Genomic DNA, 22,463 nt, shown 5'->3' with positions numbered 1-22,463 from the left:
GACAGACTAAAGAATTAATTGAGAAAATACTTGTTAGTTGCACCAATTAACCAAATTGTAAACAAATACAGGCTAAAAACAAAAAATGGGGCTCAAGTTGTGCTTCTACTTCCTGTTCACATCCCTCTAAGCATTATGGGAACTGTAGTTCCAAAACTGAGAGCATGATTAACCAACTCAAACTAAGACGAGGAACAAAGAATAATAACAGTGTGACAAAATCCATTAATACAAACTTTTTTTTATGTTTTTATGACATTATTAATCCTCAGAATCTTATATTCCTGAAACACTCGAAACACTCTTGAAACTCGAGGACATGCAGGCAGGAAACTTAATTATCGCTGTTTTAAATTGGACGGTAGATGGGTGGTGTTGGGGGCAGAATACTGAGTCCTTGTTGTATTTTTTGGATGAACTTGTAGATTTTAAACTCTGAATCACAGACTTTCGGCAGCTTCAGTTCAGAATTAGTTCTCAGCCGTCACAGACTCATGTGTGTATATATGTTTTCCTGTCAGATATGAGCGATCACCTGGCTGTTGACCGGCTGTGAAACCCGTCAAACTCTCTGATTTATGGTCTCTTACTCAGCAGGATCTCCCTGTGTGAGCCGGGAAGCTCATTTTGCCGTCTTAAAAGGAAAAACCGGAGCTGAGTCTCCTGTGGAAGAAAAACCTGGAGAATGTGTTTGCTTTGGACTCGCTGTGCTTTATTGAACACCGTTTCATGGAACATGAAATTCTTAATTCCCCCCGGCTGCTGCTGAGTGTCAGGTTCAAGCTGCTGAAAGTCTTCTTCTTCTGCTGCTTTTTGACAAATCTAAAAGTTTTCAGATGTTTCCTGAACAAGCTCAAACCTGAAGCCATCATTCATATAAGCAAGAGTTCATAAATACTCTGAAAAATGATCTAAATGTTACGTCAGCTTCAAGGTAAAAAAAAGTGTATTTCATTTAAGTTCAAAGGTGAGCTTATTCCACGGTCAGATCAGTGTTTAGAAGGCGATGCTGATACTGTAAGCTTCAGGAGGGAGGGACAACCTTTATTCAGCTGTCACCACCTCTAATACCAAATATTACAAAGAGAAACATAAAACCCACCACTTAGTGAAGAATTTAGGCCTGTTACTACATGAATTATTTGTCATTGTGTGGAAAAATTGTTATGGGAGGCTGTTTCCTACTTCCATTCTACTCTGAAATCTTGTTTTTGAGTCCTGCCTCACGAAGTTTTGTGACATATTGTTCTTCTTGTGATTTTCTGTTATTTGTATCCTGTTCTGATGTCGGATGTTAAACATGGTCAAAGTTCCAAAACTTGCTGCCTGCAAGTCAAAACTCAGGGCTTCAACCCGTTCTGAACGCTTTGTTTGCAGCGTTTTATTTCTATCTTGCTGATGAGATGACGTCGGCTCATCACATATGCCCATAAACAGTTGTCCATTCTTTAGCCTTGTTTGCAAAGGTGGTTGCTAAGGTGGTTGCTAAGGTGTTTCCATATGTTATCCACTTTCATATCTCAGATGTGATTCAGCTCCAACATGTACGGATGGATTTGAGAAGTTGACATTTGGAGTAAAGAAGGAGAAGAAGAAGTGAAATCCTGCTACTATAGTTTGTTTACGTAGCCTCCGGAGCCGGAGGAAGCTTCCTGAAGCTGACCAATCAGAACAGAGTGGGCTCATCAGGAGGCAGGGCCTTAAAGAGACAGGAGCTAAAACAGCCTGTTTCAGACAGAGGCTGAACTGAGGGGCTGCATAAAGGACCAGTAGAAGATAAATAAGGAGTTTTTAACTGGAAATCATGCAAAGATATTCCAGTAGAGCCCCAGAATATAAATATAGAGGCTGGAAATGTGCAGAATATGTGTCGTCCTTTCCTACGTCTGATTAGGGGCGCTGTGTACGGCCATTTCGGTATCATTCAGAAACTGACGAGCCAACATTCACACCCCTTCATCATTGGTCAGCTGTGCAGGGTTTGAACTTCTCTCTCTACGTCTTGTTTTCATTCTTGACATAACTCTTCCATTATCCGCCATTATTATCCCTCTATTTAAACCACATCATGTCTCCATCTGGTGGATTATTTTGTAACGTGAATGTCAGACTTCTACAGTTTACCTCGTGATCAACCTGACGAAAGTTGCCGCCGTGAGTTGTAAAATCCTGTCTGTGAGTTTTATAAACCTCTCTGCAGTGTTTTGGCATCTGATACACCTTTAAACGCACTAATCTGTAGTTTTAACTGGACGTATTTCATGTTTCACCTGCTTAAACAAAACGCCTCCACCAATGCAGCTCCCTGTGCTGTTTTAACAAATCCCTACTAACAGACTTAAGTTGTTATTTGAATCCCAAATTTTATTTATAAGAATTTATTGCGAACAGAAAGTGTAACAGAAATGTCATATATAAAAGTTATTTTGTGATTCGGGAAGGAAGGCTTGTGTGAACAGACAGGAAGTGCAAACAAACATGCAGAAATACAATAAAAGCAGTTTCATAGCTGTACATCAAAGCTGGAAGTGTCATAAAAACTGAATCTGCTAAATATGAGGTCTGTTATAGATTGAGACTGTGATTACTCAGCTTGTTTTCATGATGAGAACAGATTAGTTTTCTTTGGTGGCAACATAAGTTCTTCATTCAGAGGAGCTCACTGTAGCTTCTGTGCAGAACTTTTAATTTCAAGAGAAGCTTTTGGTTTCCAAAACCATCAAAGATGTTAATAGAGATACGGAGGCCTTCTGCTCTACAGTTCATGTTGTTGTTTTCCTGCATCCATGTTTTATCTGCGAGATCTCTGTGAGAAAAGATTTGTGTGTTTGTTCTCTTGTCTGACATTTCTGTGACCTCACTGCATCTCTCGAAACCAAAGTTTAGAAATTATAAGAAAGTGCGCTCAGCCGTTTCTTTTCCCACGAACAGGTTTACTTTGAATAAACCTGACAGTCATGTTGTGTGTTCTAGTCAGCAGGTGAAATTTGGTTTTGGTTTTCAGGCTTTGTAAGCGAGGGAACAGAATTTAGCTCAAAACTTCAAAAAATTGTCATAAATCAGCAGGACTTCCATCTTTTTTTAACACATCTTTCAAAGAAGCTTCACTGCACCTAGGGCTGCAACGGATCACAACACTCACAGTTCGGATCGTATCACGGATTTGAGTCACGGATCGTTGTATCATTTTTCGGATCAGCAGGAAAAAAAAGGAGACAAATACAACTTTATTCTGTAAAACATTTACAGTGAGGAACTTTTGGTTCTTAAATGAAAACAACATTCAAGATGTCTAATGTTTAAATAAAATCTTAAAATGTATAAAATATTCAATAGTTAAATTAAATTGCAATATGAGACCTGATACCTTCCTCTTTCAAACATGGTAGTGAATGAAACAGCCTCTGTCCACATCATCAAAACTTGATAATAACTTACAAACATGAACACACGTCTTATCCTGCAGCTTGTTGAACGAGCCACCAAACAAACATTCACTGCTAACGTCTGTTAGCAGCTAGACGCTAATTAGCTGCTCAGCTGCAGCACATTAAACAGCAGCTAAACATACCTGCAGATGTCACTGCGGAGCCGTTAGATGCTGGTTTGGTCGTTGCTCTTCAAAATCCCTGTTAGCGACACGCTGTCTGACCATGACTTGTACTTACAGCAGTTTGTTTACTTTGTCTTAAATGAGACAAATTAATTTTGCAATTAATCTGCGGTTCACATGCGTGTCGAACCGTGGGGGGGGCGATCTGTACCGATCACGGATCAACTACAATCCGTTGCACCGCTAACTGCAACCAACGATCAGTTATGAGAGATTTGTGCAGATGCTGCCAAAATTGATTCACAGATTGTTGCAAATGAAATGTTGTCTTTAAGGCCCCGCCTCCTGATGAGCCCACTCTGTTCTGATTGGTCAGCTTCAGGAAGCTTCCTCCGGCTCCGGAGGCTACGTAAACAAACTATAGTAGCAGGATTTCACTTCTTTTTCTCCTTCTTTACTCCAAATGTCAACTTGTCAAATCCATCCGAACATGTTGGAGCTGAATCACATCTGAAATATGACACCTTAGCAACCACCTTAGCAACAACCTCAGCAACCAAGGCTAAAGAACGGACGGTTATGAGCATGTTTGACGAGCCGACATTATCAAGGTAGAAATAAAGTGTTCAGAGCAGGTTGAAGCCCTGACTTTTGACTTGCAGGCAGCGTTTCTACATATGTTCACCTCAAGTTTTGGAACTTTGACCATGTTTAACATTTGACATCAGAACAGGATATAAATAAAAAAAATAGTTATTTATAAATCTTATAAATAACAGAAAAAGCAGAATATGTTCCCTTTAACATGTGAATGTGTTAATACAGTTTTGTCATTTTCAGCAGTAAGAGGCGTCCTGCCTTTATTTTCTTCTAGATTACTTACTGATGTGTTAATGTTTTTATTTTTTGGAGGTTTTACAATCTTTTGCCTTCTGAAACCAAACTTCACATTGAACTGTGCATTTTTTTGTTCCCTCCTTGTGTCTGCTCACGAGTACTTGTGTTCAAAGTGTGTGTGATTCAGAGCTCATTCCGTCTCATGTTTTTATTGGCTCCTGCAGTGTATTTGTGAGTTAAAGCTTCTGTATTTCCATGCCACAGCGTCCCTCCTCCTGCCAAAACCTCCAAACCATCAGGAGAGGGCAGAGCCTTGAATTTCTCTCCGCTTCTTCCATTTCAGCCTGAAACTCGTTGTACCATTAAAAACATCTCAGATTTACTCTGAGATACCCAGTAAAAATAGTTGTTTACATTCCTGTGCAGCCTCTGGAGTGTCGGGTGGTGGAGTGCAGCGATGGCCGGGGGTTCAGGCTGAGTGGGGACGCTGACGGAGGAACAAGGCCGGTCTTATCGGCTCTGCTGTGACGTCGGTGTTATCAACTCTGCGCTCGTCTGCTGATAAATGTGGCGGCAAAGCAGCAGGGAGGAGCAGAAAGAAAGTGTTCTGCTGGAGTTATTTAGAAGTAATGTAGTGTTGGGTAGATGATTTCTGGCTTTGCTGATTTATAAGGAGCTGATTTTGTATCTTTGTCACCAAAACTTAAAGTCTGAAAACCTTATTAGCAGCTCCTGGAGGATGAAATTTCATGACATCGTACAATATGAACATTTGTAACACTTTGAACAGAGCTACAACTAACAATTAGTTTCATGTATCAATTAGTCGTTTGGTCTATAAAATGTTAGAAAATGGTGAAAAATGTCAATCACAGTTTTCCAAAGTCCAAGATGACGTCCTGAAATGTTTTGTCCACAAGCCAAAGATATTCATTTTACTGTCACAGAGGACTAAAGAAGCCAGAAAATATTCACATTAGAGAAGCTGAAATCAGAGAATTTTGATATTTTTCTCAAAAAAATGACTCAAAATGATTAATCGATTATCAGAATAGCTGGCAATAAATTTTCTGTTGATGGACAAATCGTTCCAGCTCTAACTTTAAGTGCAGAGTTCATTAACGTACTTTTAAAATTTTATGTTTGCAGAGAAAACGGAGAAAAAGCCGAGAAAGTGAGAGGAGGTTAGTAAGTTAGACCACATCAGTCAGCTTCCTCTTTTCTTTCAGTCCATCACTCTGTGGGTTTCTTGTTTCCCTCAGGGAGGGGTCTGAGCTCACACAATGCTTCGGCCTCCCGCTCTGTGGAACAATAGTGTTGGGAAAGGAAGTGTAGAAGGGGCCCCGCTCCGAGGCCCGGCTTTGTTTCTGAGAGCTCCTCCACGCCTCGAGAGCCTCTGTCAACACAACACTCCCCCTCCTCTTCCTCTGACATCGAGTCATGGCCAGGTTACAGCCCAACGCCTCCGTAACGCTCACATTAGCACACACAGGAAACTTCCTCACCCGTTTCCTTTAAACCATAAACACCACAGACACTCACCGCTGACTGAGGGGCAGTGTCAACAAAAATAATCATTACAGGCTTCACACATGTTGTCTTTATCGTACCAGGCCGCATGATATCGTACAGGTGTTCATGTCGTAAACCACCAACCTATACTCAGTCCTAAGATGATTAATGTATAGTCATGACTGAGTACTAAAGCCATTGTTAGGGGGAAAAAACAAAGTTAAATCAAATATTTTTAGAAAAAAGTTGCACAAAGATAAAATGTTATGAGATAAAGTTGTAATTTCATGGTAAAAACATCTAAATATTTTGGAAATAGTTGTAATTTACAAGAAAAAGTGGTGTTATTAATTTATATTTTGGGAAGAGTTGTAATTTACAAGAAAGTTGTAATTTTACGAGAAGAACATTGTAATTTTAGTTGTTGTAACGTTATGAGATAAAGTAATTTCACTAGAAAAAAAGTAAAAATATTTTGGGTATAGTTGTAATTTTCAAGAAAAGTTGTAATTTTATGAGAAAAAAGTTGTAATTTTTGTAGAAAATGTAATTTTATAATGTAATTTAAATGCAGTTTTGTAATTTACAAGAAAATGGTTGTAATGTCATGAAATAAAGTAATTTCACATGAAAAAATCTAAACATTTCAGGATTAGATGTAATTTGAAAGAAAGGGTTTTATGTATTTTATGAGATAAAGTCACAATTTCACTAGTATGAAACCTAAATGTTTGAAAAACAGTTGTAATTTACAAGAAAAAAGTTGTTGTTGTCACTAGAGAAAAAAAGTAATATTTTATGAGGAAAAAGTCACAACATTTTTAACAAAAATGTTTAAATATTTAGAGAAGAAAAGTCAGAACGGCATGAAAAAATAAAATTGTATTTGTACAAGAAACAAATTGGAATATTTCAAGAAAATAATCATAAATTTCGAAATACAGAAAAAGTTACATTGTGATAATAAAGTCTTCATCTTGCATGAAAAATATTTTGAAAAGAAAAGTTTGAATGGCTTAATGAATGATAAGAACATGAACACCAAAATAATTGAAACTTCCAGTCTAGCAAGGATTTAAAATGTCTCAATTAAAACACATTTTATTTGCTTTATATGTGTGCATTTACTGTCATTATGAAATTGAACTTATGTTAAAAGGAGAGTTATTTAACTTTTGCCTTTAAAAATAAACGTATTTCTCTTCAATACTTTGATTTGTTTAAAATTAGGCATTTCAAATCTTCCATACGAGCCTTTACATGTAGGATTCCCCTTTCAGCACGACCAGGTTAAACTTTAAAGACTCAGTGATTCTTTTATTTAATCATTTATTGTCGGCCTTTTGTTGCGTAAAAGTGTTTGAAGATTAATTAAAGGCATTCAGTAGTGTCCAGCCTTATTGAACACACAAACAGCTTTGTCCTTACTGTAACTATTTGTTAAATATCTAACATTGAGACTTTGTTTTTCACTGAACTCAGTAAACTTATAAAACAGTCTGAATGTGCATCCGTGTGATTGTGCTCCAGTTTGGCGACATGTCTTCAGTTTGGGGGGTTTGAGCAGCTCTCGTCTCCCTGCGGTTCGTAGGACAAGCTGAAGGGATGAACCCCTTTTTGACAGATAAGACAAGAAAAGCTAATCTTCATCTCTTTGCTGCCGCTGTGCTGCCGTCACCGTCCTCTTTCAGTCAGCAGAGAGGAGACGGATGTGTCCCACTCCTGCTTTGGACAAACACTTCCACGGCTTCCTGTGTTCCTGTGCCAGGCTATCTGAAGGCCAGAAGAGAGGAGGAGGGGGAGCTATGAGCTGCTGATGGTGCCCACGTTTCCCTTTAGAGACCTCCGAATCTTCAAACAGACCTGCTGCATCAATCAAACCCACTATCTCTCCGGCTTTGCTGTCCAAGAGACACTATCAAACACTAAAGTTTGACCGAGGGGAGCATGTGAAGGCCAATTCATACACGAGATGTGAAAATATTCCACACGTAAACATTTTAATGCCACAAATTCTGTGTTCAGATTTAGTTTTTGTGATGAACGTAAAGGGGACATACTCTGATTTTTGTGGTTTTCTGTTATTTATATCCTGTTCTGATGTCGGATGTTAAACATGGTCAAAGTTCCAAAACTTGAGGTGAACGTATGTAAAAATGCTGCCTGCAAGTCAAAAAACACGGCTTCAACCTGCTGTGAACGCTTCGTTTGTGACAATTTTTTCTACCTTGCTGGTGAGCTGACGTCAGCTCATTGCACATGCTCATAAACAACCGTCCATTCAGTAGACTTGGTTGCTAAGGTGGTTGCTAAGGTGTTTCCATGTTCGGATGGATTTGAGAAGTTGACATTTGGAGTAAAGAAGGAGAAAAAGAAGTGAAATCCTGTTACTATAGTTTGTTTACGTAGCCTCCGGAGCCGGAGGAAGCTTCCTGAAGCTGACCAATCAGAACAGAGTGGGCTCATCAGGAGGGCGGAGCCTTAAAGAGACAGGAGCTAAAACGGCCTGTTTCAGACAGAGGCTGAACTGAGGGGCTGCATAAAGGACCAGTAGAAGATAAATAAGGAGCTTTTAACTGGAAATCATGCAAAGATATTCCAGTAGAGCCCCAGAATATAAATATAGAGCTGGAAATGTAAAGAATATGTCTCTTCTTGCTGAAGTTGAAAAACTTGTGATGTTGGTTTTTTTTAGTGTTGGTGTCCCAGAAATGTTTGTCCATGTGACTGTGACACCGTGAGCTCCTGGTCAGTTCTTTGTCAGCACGCTGCTCAGAATGAAACATGAGGATTTCATTCAGATTTCTGAAAGTCAGATAGATTTGATGGAGCAGATGATAAAAAGTTCAAACTGGAACACATTCAGTTTGTAGATTGTAAGCTTTTATTTTATATTTTCAACATAGAACTGGAGCTTTGTTTACTTCCGTCTACAGCATCATCCTGTGTGTCAGAGTGTTGGAGGTGTTTTTCGTAGTAATTCTGGAAACAATTTTCTCTTTATTAACCAGATGAAGACGTGTATTGTTTTTTATGGCTGCTTTTAAAACTGGAAGGCCTGTTTATATTCAGACTACAAGATTTAATCTGCAGTATAAATCTTCAGCGGTGGGAGTCGGACCTCTGCTGCGTTTCAGGGAACCGTTTCTGACTGGAGTCTGTTGTGGTGTTTCTGGAGGACGTCCAGCTTTCTTGAAAGAAAACGTGGTCTCTACACTTCACCGCAATGAGAAGCAAGAGGAAAATGATGGGCTGCCACATCGTCCTTGTTTGTTTATTGCTTTGTCCCGAATGCAGCCGTTCAAGCCCCAAGAAACAAAGAGATGTGTGAGGCGTTGCCTGCAGACGTCTAATCATAGTTTTGATTCTCACAGCGGTCGTCTAATTTTAGTCGATAGATTTTTACAACAGATTCCCTTTCAGCTGGGCCTGATCCCAACAAGACCTCTCAAATTTGCAGACTCCTGCAAAAACCTCCTCCTCCTTTCTACATTCTTGTGGCAGCAGATCCACGGGACGTTAAACTTTCAGCTGGAATTATAAAAAAGAGACCGAGTCGCAGCAAATGTTGGAGCTGCATCAGGCTCCAGCTCAGCTCCCGGCCTCTCCGCCTCTCTCCATAAACAACATTAAAAATAACTTTGGACAAATGTGCAGCAGATGATGATAGCTTTAGGATGACTGTTGGCTACAATATTTAGCAGCGACTACTGTAGTTTCCTCTTGGAGCTCATACAGCGGCCAGAGCTGTCGGTCAAGTGAGTCAAGTGGAGTTTGATGTCAGTCGGCCTCGTTAATCTGCAGGGGAAGAAGAACTTTAAGGAGAGGCATATGGGATTCAATTTGTGCCATAAAAATTGAACCAAATCCCCCAAGGATCAAACAAAAAATTTAATTGAAAGAGAATAAATTACAAATAAATTTAAACCATAAAAATGACCTCGAAGGCAAAACTTCCAATATCCATGTGGTTATTTATAATTACTAATCTAACCTAAGAAAAATGAAGAAAAAGAGTTGGTCGGGTAAATTGAATTAAAGTTGTACCACTTGTTGCACGTTGGACCGCTGACCTGTCCCTCCAAAAGTAACCAGCCACTCGCCCACATGAGAGCTTTGTGTCAGAAATGAAAAAACACTGAACTGAAACTGAAAAATTCAGCAGCAAAACCGAAGGAAGTGACCACAAAAGAGAAGAAATCCTGATCAGTGGAAGAAAAGTCAGAATACTGTAATCAAATGTTTCACTCTTATACAGTTATATTGGGGGGGTTTTTTGCCTTTGAGGTCTTTTTTTTTTCATGTCTGACAGGATTTCACTGACATTTTTCACTGTTTCCTGACGTTTTATAGATAAAATGTTTAATCAATTATGAAAATAGTGTATTTAATGGATCAGAAACGGCTAAAATAAACATGATCAAATGTGGATCTTTTCTCTCCTGTGTTTTGTCTGAAAACCAATCAGCTTAAATTATTGATCTGATCTGAATGAAAGCTGTGAGTGTGACTCCTGATCCTCTAGAGAGTGAAGATGTCTCACTCTGTTGCAGATGTTGTTGAACTACAGAAACACTCTGATTGTACGTTGGTGTTACAGAGTGGAGCTTCTTCCCTCACAAATGATCTTTGGTCAAGTACAGATACACACAAACTGACTGATATTTGGTCATCAAGACAGATCGAAGACTCTCCACTGATCTTTGCCGATAATGAAGCGAGAGGAGAGGTAACAGATGCGTCAGAACTCGTGTGTACAAATACTTTTCCACATTTGCATCACTTTCTCATTTCACGCTGCATGCAGAGCCCTGAGAGGAGAAAGCTCCGTGTGTGTCTGTGGTTTCATTTTGTGTCTTGTTCATGTGCTGATTTATTCCCATTAATTATAAAATCCAGGTCATTATCAAAGCAGCGCACAGACCCCCAGAGGGAACTCCTCCTGCGTTTCCCCGAGATCTCAAATACTTCAAAGCTGTATTGTTGTGAGGGGGGGGGGGGGGGGGGGTTGAGGTGTGGAGGTGGGAGGTGTTAAATACGACACACAGCCTCTTGCCCAGCTCTCTCCTGCAGCTACATTTAAAGTCTGGAGTCTGGGTGGATCCAGGGCCCTCCCCTGCAGAGCCCTGTGACTGACCTTTGACCTGCTGTGACCTCTGATAGTGGGTTTTTTTTTTCCTCTTTTGTGCGAGCATGATTTTCTTTTTCTGGAAATTACATTTTGCAAAAGTGATGCTTGTGTTAGGACACACTGTTCACCACATCAGATACTCCTTTTTTTAAATGGAGGCTTTGAATGAGTGTCTTCTAGAGAAAGTGTTGCATTATGGGTTGTTTGTAGCTTTAATGTTGCTAGGCTAGCGAGTTTCTTCCAGTGTGTTTATAGTGAGTCTGTTGGAGTCAATCAACAACAAAAGTGTTTGCTTCGCTCAGTTTAACCTGCAGGAGTTTCTGAAGGCTCGTGTTACCTTTTTATTTTATTTAACCTTTAGTTTTAGAGAGCCAAAGTCAAACCAGAGCATTTGAATTAAGCTACAGACGTAGTAAAACCTCATTAAATTATCTCTTTAACATTTGTTCAGGCGCCCCAGTAGCTTACTGGTTCAGATGCATGCCATATAACTGCAACGTCAGAGGCTCAAACCCCCCCCCCATCTCTCTCTCCCTTTAATTCCTGTCATCTCTCCACTGTCTCTATAATAAAGTCATAAAATGCCCCCCCTCAAAAAAATCTCATTGACCTGTGATGGGAGTTTTCTGGAAAACCATCTTAATATAGTTGTTTATTCAATATTTATGTATTTTAGCGAACTTTAACGAACACCGTTTCCTGCGAGTCCAAGAGGTTTGCGGGCTAAACGTCATGGTTCAACAGAGGAGACGAGTCCGTGAGCGAGTGGAGGGCGGCGGCGAGTTCAGCCATGTTTGAATAATAATAAACAACACCAGCAGGACAGATAGACGTCTTTACACAGCTCAGATTACAGATGCAAACAGCAACAATGACTTTTATGGATATGGACAAAACCAAGTTATGGTGATGTAAGTACCTGCACTGTTGCACTTGTAGTTCTTTTAATGGGAGCTGTAGTTTTTTGCTTCATCTTTTTCAGAAAGACATGAAAAAAACGTTTGTAGCTTACGGTCAGCGCCATCTTTTTTATTTGGAGCCCCGACCTTCCAAATAAGGAGTGTGGGGTGTTTGAAACATGCCCTGTTAACTCCAAGCCCCCAGGAACAGTGCTGGCCTGTGAGGCCAATTTGACGTAGCAGCCAAACCGTGTAATTACAACGTCATGTGACGCTATTGGGCCCAAAAAGACTTTTTTCCATAGACTTACATTGTGAAAGAGACGTCCGTAAATCAGCAGATACATTTTTTTGAGCATCACAACCCCCACGAAATGACTCGTCTCACTATCAGAATTTGATTCATTCGGTCTGATCACATTTCTACTATTCTAGCATTTCTAGCTACTTTAGATAAATTGTGCTAACAGGGCAGGTATCATAATCAAGTAATATTAAACTTGTGAAAGTTACTGAAATATTGTAACAATAGTCTGACTCAGTGTGAGTCCAGCTGTCAATCACAGCTGTCAATCAACACCCACACAACAGACATCAAAGCTACTATAAGTCTTCAAATCTTGATCAAAATGACCACCAGCACACTTATTAAAGGGCCTGAATTTAGAGTCTGAGACCATAATGACTCGTTGAAAACAATGATTGACTCAGTATTTCTGGGGTGAAGTCGAGGCTTTGTGAATCGGAGGCAGTTGGAGCTTTTAGCCGCCGTTTGTGGCACTTTAGCCTCAAGACGTGGTAGCTGCTTGAGCTAGACAGTAGGTGACATCATGACTCCTCTCTGTTGTTGATTAGTTTAGGTCTTGTACTTGGCTGTAGTTGTGACTCTGCACAGAACTGTGATTGTTTCATGACTCAGAAGCAGCCTGGTGACGGACAGTGCAGAGTCAGTGACCGTGGCGTTATAATGACCTGCAGGCCGGGCCACCACTGCAGCGAACACAGCTCACACTGTCACAGGATCTGCACTGCGAGAAAGCACGACATTCCTGTGAGTGGGAGTGAAAACGAGGCTGCAGAGAGAGAAGGCCGAGCTACTGGAGTCGGTGGACGTAGAGCCGGCTAACGAGGTGGGAGTCAGCAGAGGCCTCGGGGAGAAGAAGAAGAAGAAGAAGAAGCAGGGAGTCTTTGTCTGGCAGGAGATCAAAGAGCTGTGAGTTCATCCTCTGACCCAGCCAAGAAAGTCAAACCGGGGTCAGAGGCTAATGAAGCTTCCTCAGGAGGTCTAGCAGAGAGACAGAGGAGGGATTTATGAGTCACAGCTCTCAGGTGTCTCAGTCTGCTGAATAAATGTTCCCGTCTCTGACTGGAGCTCCCCCAGTGACACCAGAAAGAGACAGTCAGAGATACAGATAATCTCCAGTCTCTCTCTTCCTCATCTCTGAGACCAGACTCTGTCTCTCTGTCGTCCCGTCGTCCTCCCAGTCAAACAAGACACACAAACGTTCCTTCCTTATTCTCAAGCCGTCACACATGAATAGCCGACTACACTACTAGTCATATTCTACCAGTCAGATACAGATATTAGTCCTGTGTTGACATGCAGACAAAAATCTCAATTATCACTATGAAATTTGTCTGCAGGGTGATTAAAGGTGGGGCACAGTGTCAGACTTTTATAACCTCTGGTACAGTGTATCATGTTATGTTTAAATTATATTAATATTCTGTGTTGTTTTGTGTTTTTTTTAGAGTTGCTGGGCTCTACTAAGAGACTGAATGTGAACTACCAGGACTCAGACGGGTGAGTGATGAAGTCAACACTATAAAAAGACATTTCTATGGACACTTTTCTCTGCTCGATGCTCCCTCTGCGTCTATAAAACGGTGTTTCCACTCCGCAGTAACTGCTGCATGTCTGTCCAGCTGAGGCAGCAGATTCAAGTCAAGTGTTGTTAGTTGAGTCTGGAGTCAAAACATCATTTTCAAGACGTGTTTTCTTACTCTTCTGTGTTTGAACCTTGAGCCTCCACCTCGCTCCGCTCACCCTCACTTCCCCCCCTTCGCTGGAAACGCTGACTGCTTCACTTCTCCCTCCTCACAGTTTATTAGCCTGGAAGCAGGAATAGGAAGAAAGTTTCTCTCTTCATCAATATTTCTCTTTGTGAAAAAGTTTTTATTATCCTGCATGTAATGTCTCACTGCTGTTTCTTCCTCCTGGACTCAGAGGTGTCTCGTCTCACCACCTTTGTGTTAATTAATATTTCCTTCTTCTTCTTCTTTATATATATATGTTTGGCGTACCCAGATGGAAAAGCTCCTGGTCGACTTTTCCTCTTAGCGCCACCAGCAGGTTCAGATTTGTGGCTTTAAGTGAAATATCTCAACAACTATCAGATCGATTGATGTGAAATTTGGTTCACATAGTCATGTTCCTCTCAGGATGAATTATAATAACTTTGGTCCTCTGACTTGTCATCTATCTTTCACCATCAGCTGTGAAGTCGGTCATTTTCACACCTATAAAATGTGACGCGTTGCCTTGTTGGATTGTTATCAGAATGTGTAAATGTCATTTTTCTCTGTTGGAGAGTTTAAACGTCTAAACTCAGAATACACATAAATAAGATGTCAGTAAATATAGAGCACTATATGGTAAATAGGCAGTGATCTACTTTCTGTGTCGGTTTATTATTAGTATTTATGTATTTTAGCAGTAGAGAGTAACAAATGTGGATTCATCCAATGCTGAAAATAGTCCCCAACTAATGCACCATAAAACTTTATTAACCAGCTGTTTTAGGAAATTACTGAACCTTTTTAAAAAATTAAACTAGATATTTGTGAGCTTTTTTTAAAGAGGAACCAGTGGGTGAAGGAGGAAAGTATTGAGAGACGTACTAACGCATTGTTGGTTTTGTCTTTTCATGGGATTTGTTGACAGTGTAACAAAAATGTAGAAAAACAGCAGACTGGTCCTTTAAAGTTATCAGTTTAAAGACGACATTGTTGTCGTAACAAAAGCTCACAGGGAGTCTGAGAGGGCAGTAAAACACACTGTAGACCTCCACTTCAGTCCTGAGACATTGTCGAGTGTTGGACTCCTTTGTTGGCCTTCTGGAGGGCAGAGGGGGAACCCGGCAAGGTCAAAGGTCAGGGAGCAAAGGGGTGGACCATGACCGATTAGATAGCAGTGTTTACAAAGAGCCAGTATGACTTAATGCAGCGCTGACAGCTGGAGCCTCTGAAAAATGAGCAAAAGTTAAAGATTGTTCCTGAGGTGATGTTAGACGTTATGATGATTTAAGTGTCAATTAACAGAGTTAACAAACAGATTCTGATTTCTCCACCACTATATAGTAAATGTTTTTATCAGTGATTTGTGAAGTTAATTTAAGACAATGAAGGTCGAAAGATTTGATTGTGAAAGTTAAGTTTCTTTGTTGCTTGGAGATGTAAACGCAGCGCTCTGTTCCTGACCTGTAAATCTGTGCAGGCAAAGCATCGTTAAAACTGCAGGACGGGACGTTTATCTCCCCCTTCTGGCAGTGAGAGTAATTACAAAAGCACTGTTGACAATTGCTGACGTCATAGGCTCCGGTGTAGCCGACTCTGTCGCTACTGTTGTGGCTATAAAACAGTGAATAAATTGTTTTGAGCGTCACATAACCTCCGAGAAATGAATCATTTCACTATCAGAATTTGATCCATTTGGTCCGATAACATTTGGAAGGTCTAGAGGAGCCGCATGATTAAATTATTTTATTCCCAGAAGCAGAGAGCTAACCGGACATTAGCCGCTCAGCCGGCAGAGGTTTGCATTCATGCAAACATCCGACCAGTGTGGGAAAGTTAAAGATTAAAAGATTAAAAACTCAGCTGCACTGTGAAATACAGAGACATTCATCTGGTTTTAATAAACTTAATCAGTAATGTGTGAACTGGTTTGGCTGGAATGTAACAGACTGTTCCACACTGCAGGTTTGAGTGTGTGACACAATAATAACAACTTAATTTATAACTGATTTTGTTTTTAATTTCACTAAACAAATTATAAACAATAATTATAATAAAATCATGTGGATCAAAATTTTAAGATTTGAGTTTGATAGTTTAACTGAACCGCTGACGTCAACTTCACAGAACTTCAGTTGATCTACATCAATCTACATATTTATATTATTTATATTATTTATATTATTTAGCTCACAACAGCTACATTACTGTGATATTTAAATTAAGTTTTCCTTATTCTAATCATTACCTTTTAAAAGTGGAACAGTGTTTAACAAACCATCCTTGGCCAAGCGTACAAACACCAGTTTGTGAAGCACAATTAACAGTTTCATTTTGTAGTTTCACTAACTCATGAAATTAATGTCGATCCATCTAATAAAATCTAAAAATTGAAAGATGTTACACCTGAATCATGTGACAGGAGCGTCAGAGAAAATCACAACCAAACTAACTAAAAACATGGATGTATAATAAGAGCTGGATAAGGCGCCGCCACTCAGCCTTGCAGCCAATTTTTCCCAGTGGCCACTCGCAGTATTGCAGCGAAAAATCCCCCTGTGGCCCAAAAAGGATTTTTCCCCATAGACCACCATTGTAGAAGAGACGCCTGTAAAACTGTTGACAGGACACTTCGAACTGCAAACAACGTCAATTATGACTCTTTCTATTATGAACTTTTGATTCATGGAGGTTTTATATTTGTAAAACTTTCCTCGAGCCGAGAAAAGCGATTTAAAAATATGCAACGTCATCACAATGTAAAGTCTATGGGCCGAGCGGGAGCTCGTGGGCGGGGCCAGTGGGGGAAACACTACTGCGCATATTCAGTGGGCCGCACAACGCGGAAGCAAACCTGGAAGCTAGAAACTTTTTTTGGCGTATGCGCCAGGTGAGCAGTTCCTATAGGACTGAATGGGCGCCATTTTTAGTCCAGCTCTTATAATACATTCATTACTAAAAATGAGAAAAACTCACTGAAGTTGTCCGCCATTGTTGTCATGTTTCTTCTTCTTTCTCTTCTAATGAAACGCCGCGCTACTGCCACCATCTGTTCTGTCACTGATACGACAGTGTTTCTACAAAGCTCCGTTTTCTCCGCACACACTACGACGCCAAGCCAAGCTGTTTCAGTCTGGAGGACGTTCTGGAAAAGCAAAATGCTGTTTCAGTCTGGACGGAGGAACAGAGTAAAGTCTGTTAATAAAACATATCAACAGTCCTGTTCGTCGACATCTTTAGTGAGTATTATTAGCATCACTGGGGGTGTATCAGGTGTGTCTGCCTGCAGGAAGTGTTTGTGAGTTTTTCTCATTTTTATTCAAGCTAATAAAATCTAAAAATTCTAATGAGGCTGCTCTGATTTTATGAGGAACAATGGGGCTCAGGGAGGTTGTAGTTTTTATCTTTTTATGGTTGTTGCAGTGTTTCACTCTCGCTCAAACCCTGTGATATGTTTGGAGAACAACATTAGCATGTCTGAGCTATAATTGGTGCTTTCCCTCAGTGTGTGTGATTACGTGTGTGTGTGTGTTTGTCTGGGCTAATAGCCTCCACAGGGACTGTAGATCTCAAGCGGAGGAAAAAGTTTTTCATTATTCATCAGAGCTGCTGGCGAGTCGCCGGGCGGTGCAGCTCAGACGAAACTCCGCCTCCCGCAGCAGCAGCAGCGGTAATAATAACAGCGCTGTGTCTAAACTCATCATCCCAGAATCCTCCAGTGTGTTGATGTCAGATCATGTTTATACTGAGTGAGTCAGCAAACACCGACTCTGTTCACACAGGTTCTGTTAGATCTGATCTGCTGCTGCGCTCTGTATGTTGAGTTTATGTGACTCAGATAAACATGTAGAACGTCAGAAAACAGTGAAAAATATCAGTTAAAAATTCCCAGAGTCACAAACTACATCTTCATATATCTTATCTTGTTCAACCAACAGACCGAAAATCCAAATATTTTTAGTTTAGAATCATGTATGACAAAGAAAAGCGTAAAATTATGGCAGAGTCATGCTCGTTAATATAGCAGCTGTACTAAAAGCTACTTTTTAACTTAAAATAAGATTTTTTTTCCCACAAAGTAGACATTTTACACATCATTCAGCTCTAACTGAACCAAGTAAATACTGCATGCACATAACATTTAATGCACATGACACATGTTTACTTAGCAAAGGCACAAATGCAAAGATTGATCTCTGGATGTCAAGAATCGATTATGGATCATTCAAATAATAAAACTGATTGTTTCATCATTTCACATATTTTTTTTATACTCAGGGTTTGATGAAAACCTAAAAATTATGGTTATAATGTTGTAAAACCTCATAGTATAAGTTTCCCACAGTCATTACAGTCGTAGTCTGAGAGTTCAGATTGTGCAGACGTTCTTAAATGCGTCATAAACACTTAAGTACTGATTGCTCTAATAACCACTGCAGATACATGTGTTGACTTGTGGATTCAGGTGTGACTGGAGGTGTTCTAGCAGATTCTGTTTGGGGGGAAACTCTGCTGGGTTGTGCCGGCTGGTTTCCTTTCCCTCCTCAGACACGTGACGGCCGCTGGCAGCGCCGGGTTCTCAGCCCCCCGGACAAAAGGCCAAAGCTCCCACCATCGCAGACCCATTCCAGCACCGCTCTCCATGGAAACACATCCAAACACTGAGCCAACGCTCCGCCGGAGACGTCAGCACAGACTCAAACACTAATTTGTCTCACAAGCCTCCTTTTATACCCTGTGTGTGTTTGTTTCTCACACACACTGACATGCATGTCAATAAAGACAAAATACTCTCAGCGATGAATAGCTGCTCACACATCCTTAATAACACTGATTTATGACTGCAGTTCGTCTGAGTTTACCTCCACGCCTTCGTCGGGTCTGTCTGTCCGTCTGCATGTTCAAACACAATCCTTCCTTTCTCCTCTCAGAAACTTTCCCTCCGATCACAACATGAATAACACCCAGATCCACCTGGAGAGGAGGGGCTGCACATCATCAGTGAGCCAGTTTGAGGGAGGGAAGTATGTCAGCAGTTGTTTAGACAGACAGTTCTGGCGAGGCAAGCTGAATACCTTTCTGTTTCATTAAACATAACCTCCAGCTCTGTTCTTCTTCTGTCAATCTGTTCTGGATTATACAGTTTTATTTGTTGACTTATTCAGAGTGTTATTCTGTCAACAAGCTGCTCGACAAAAACTCTGAGACTGTATCCTCCAGAGTTTAATGATAAAACCGCTATTCGTTTTATAAAAGAGAGAATGTTTATGGAGCAGAACAACCAATCCTTTAAAACAGGAAACTAATTGAGACCTTGTTGGACAAACCGACATGTCCAGAGGCAGCTGGAGTCAGGAGATAGAAACCAAAAGGTGGACCATACATCTCATGTGAAGTTCAAATCACGTGTTTGCCTCAGAGCGTTTTACAATCTGTAAAGTAATACAACATCCCTCTGTTGACCCTCGATTCCAATAAAGATAAACTCCCTTAAAAAAAACCTTTAACAGAGGAAAACATGGAAGAAACCTCAGAAGAAGCTACAGAGGAGACGGACATAGAATCAGTATCAGTAGGTCTGTTTCCACCTGTTTTTATTCATATTTTCAATTTCCACATAAAAAAAAAACAACAAACGCTAAAAATTTGACAAAAAAATCGAAATATCTTTTTGATATAATATTTCCTTGAAATAATTCTTCATTTTAAAGAAGTTTCTTCTACAGCTTTGATGTTCCCCTCTTATATCCAGATAGCTGATTGTCATTGAACATCTCAAACTCAAAATTCAGAAGACGTCTTTTCACAGTGTCTAACGGATCCATATCAACATTCAGAACATCAACTGATATATTGGCCTGGACCATTTATCAGTCCGGTGACAACAATAGAAAGAGTAACTAACGGAATTTAGTGGGTCTGAAAATGGTCGAATCCAAACCAAACATTACTGTTGTTCATCAGAAGTCTTCATCAGTGGCGTCCTGCTGCCAGACTACAGTCAGAGGAAGATGAAGAGCTCATGATTGGCCGGGTCTCTGCAGGAATGTGACACTATCAGCAGGAATGTCATCTGACGTGACGACCGGCTGTAACTCTCCCTCTCTGTCTGATACCACCACGGTGCATTCCAGTCTGCAGGGATGACACCAGCAGGAGGGGGTGAGGAGGGGAGGAGGAGGTCAGGGCCTCTGTGGAGCTCCGTCTGAGGGCCTTTCCCCCCTCTCTTCTCTCTCCTTCTGGATGTCGAGTGGCGTTACTGATGAGAGGTGAGGTCACAGAGGGCCTAGTTCTCCCAGGGAGGGAGGAAAGACCTGGAGCTTTCAACAGGTCTGAGGACGGTCAGGTGAGCAGGACGGAAGACTGAAGGACTGAGGAGGAAGTGCCTCTGTGGTCACCTCAGAGCCGAATAATAACAGCAGGATACTAAGTTAACTAAAGCATCATTAGCTCATCCGTACACAAGTGATCAGTCCGTCATCACCATGGATGTATAAAGAGGACTGGATACAATGTCGGAGGCGCTGATTTACAGACGTCTCTTTCACAGTGTGAGTCCATGTGACGTTGTAATCACACGGTTTGGTCGCTATGTCAGATTGGTTTCAAAGTCCTTCGCTGTTTCTGGGGGGTTTAATCATCACCCACGTAGCTAACTGGTCTTTAGTGTCATAAGTAACTGTTGCCATGCATAAGATGAAGCAGATATTCAGTCATATTTTATGTTTTGGATGTGTGATCTTGTATTTGTTGCTGCAGAAAACTTCAAACTTGCATGGAAGCCATTTATTTTGGATAAGAGTGTAAAGGTCACCTGAGTCGGTTTCTGTTACTGTTCTGTGTTTTGATCCGGAATAATTTTGAGTTTTTAGGGATATCGGTCTATAACTTTTTGTGATATATGAGGTTAAGTGCCTTTTTGTGACATGCCACGCCCCCTTTTGGCAAATATGCGTGACATTTTAAACAGTTCTTCTTTGGTCCATGTTCAAATCTGTCTATAACTTTCTGGGATATCACGCTAACAATATCTGATAACAGACAAACAAACAAACAAACAAACAGGGGTGAAAACATCATCGGCAGACGGAACGTAGACATGCTTCCTTTTTTCCACCTAAAAACGCCACTGGACGTACGTAACATTGTAACGTTATAAATGACTTACATTACTTTAAAAATACTGTGTGTAACGATGTCAATTAATGTAAGACATGATGTACGTAATATTATAAATTTTGCATTATAAATTTCATATGCCACATTATGAATGACATATGTAACGTTATAAATGAGGTACGTGTCCCGTTTACCTGCTGGTTAAGATGCGGGCCACATAACCGCAACGTCTGGGCCCCCCCCCTTAATGAAAAAAAAACTTTGTCTGTTGTCATTAGAAACGAGGAGCCTGGACTGTCTGACTTACTGATAATAAAGTCTCTCCATGTGAGAGTCTTCATTAGCAGCCTTCAGGGACTCTGCTCAGACTAATTATCTCATTCCTCCAGTTCCACCTCAACACCAGCGGGACTCGTTGTTTCTCTGCACCGAGGTTCGGTTTAAACCCTCCCGACTCAGACGGGCTGCTGGTATTAAAGACTTTGCGATGACTGAAGGATTTCTTCTTCTTCTCCTCTTCCTGTCACTCTCTCCTGCTCTTTGTAACCTCTCTCAGTAATCCATCCATTACTGTTGGAGCTGCCCTCGGCGCTGTTTGTTACCGTGCCCACATGAATGACGTTACGCAACAGAGAGAAAGGAAGGAAGAGCAGCACTCAGAAGCAGCCCCCCCCCCCCTCCTCCTCCTCTCTGTCTGTATTCAGTCCTTTATTCTTTTATTTCTTTTCTCCTGTGCAGAGCTGCTCTAATGTCTGCGGCTGCTTGGTTATTTACAGACGACCACATGTAGCCTGTAGCTTTATTTCCTCTCCTGTCTCTCTGTCTGCTTCACATGTGAGGGAGGATGCTGCGACTTTATTAAGAACTAGAAACAGAAAATTAAAAAAAAAAAACTGTCTGTTAAACAGTTCCTAAATGTAGTTAATGATTATTAACTACACTTAGTCATCTGTTGATTATTTTCTTGATTAATCAAATGGTTGTTCGGTCCATAAAATGTCAGAAAATGGTGACAAATGTGAAAGATCAGTGTTTCCCAAAGTCCAAGATGACGTCTTCAAATGTCTTATTTTGTCCACAACTCAAATATATTCAGTTTACTGTCATAGAGACTAAAGAAACCAGAAAATATTCACATTTAAGAAACTGGAATCAGAGAATTTGGACTTTTCTTTCTAAAAAAAAATTACTCAACCGCTTTATTTGTATAGAAGCCTTCATACAGGTTGAGTTTTATGACCACCTGATATGAAATGATGGAGATGACGGGAGCGCAGCATCTCTAGCAAAACTCTCATGATTTTATTCCGACATTGGAAATTTCTCTGCGACAGTGAAATCGTTTGAAAAGTGGTTTGGTGTAAAGCGTTAGAGTTCTTTACAGACGACCGACACG

At 40.6% G+C, this 22,463-nt stretch overlaps 1 protein-coding gene across 4 annotated transcripts in view; it reads left to right on the top strand.

The window, feature by feature from the left end:
• LOC122966720 (caskin-2-like) overlaps nucleotides 1-22,463 on the top strand; it is a 75,997-nt gene that overhangs the window by 21,066 nt on the left and 32,468 nt on the right. For all 4 annotated transcript variants that reach the window (XM_044331025.1, XM_044331024.1, XM_044331023.1 and 1 more), the window contains exon 3: nucleotides 13,685-13,736. In XM_044331025.1, coding sequence (XP_044186960.1) covers nucleotides 13,685-13,736 — 52 coding nt within the window. The remainder of the gene's footprint in view (nucleotides 1-13,684; nucleotides 13,737-22,463) is intronic.

This window comes from Thunnus albacares, chromosome 17 (assembly GCF_914725855.1).
Source record: "Thunnus albacares chromosome 17, fThuAlb1.1, whole genome shotgun sequence".
Taxonomy (NCBI): domain Eukaryota; kingdom Metazoa; phylum Chordata; class Actinopteri; order Scombriformes; family Scombridae; genus Thunnus; species Thunnus albacares.
This window is presented reverse-complemented; position numbering and strand designations above follow the sequence as displayed.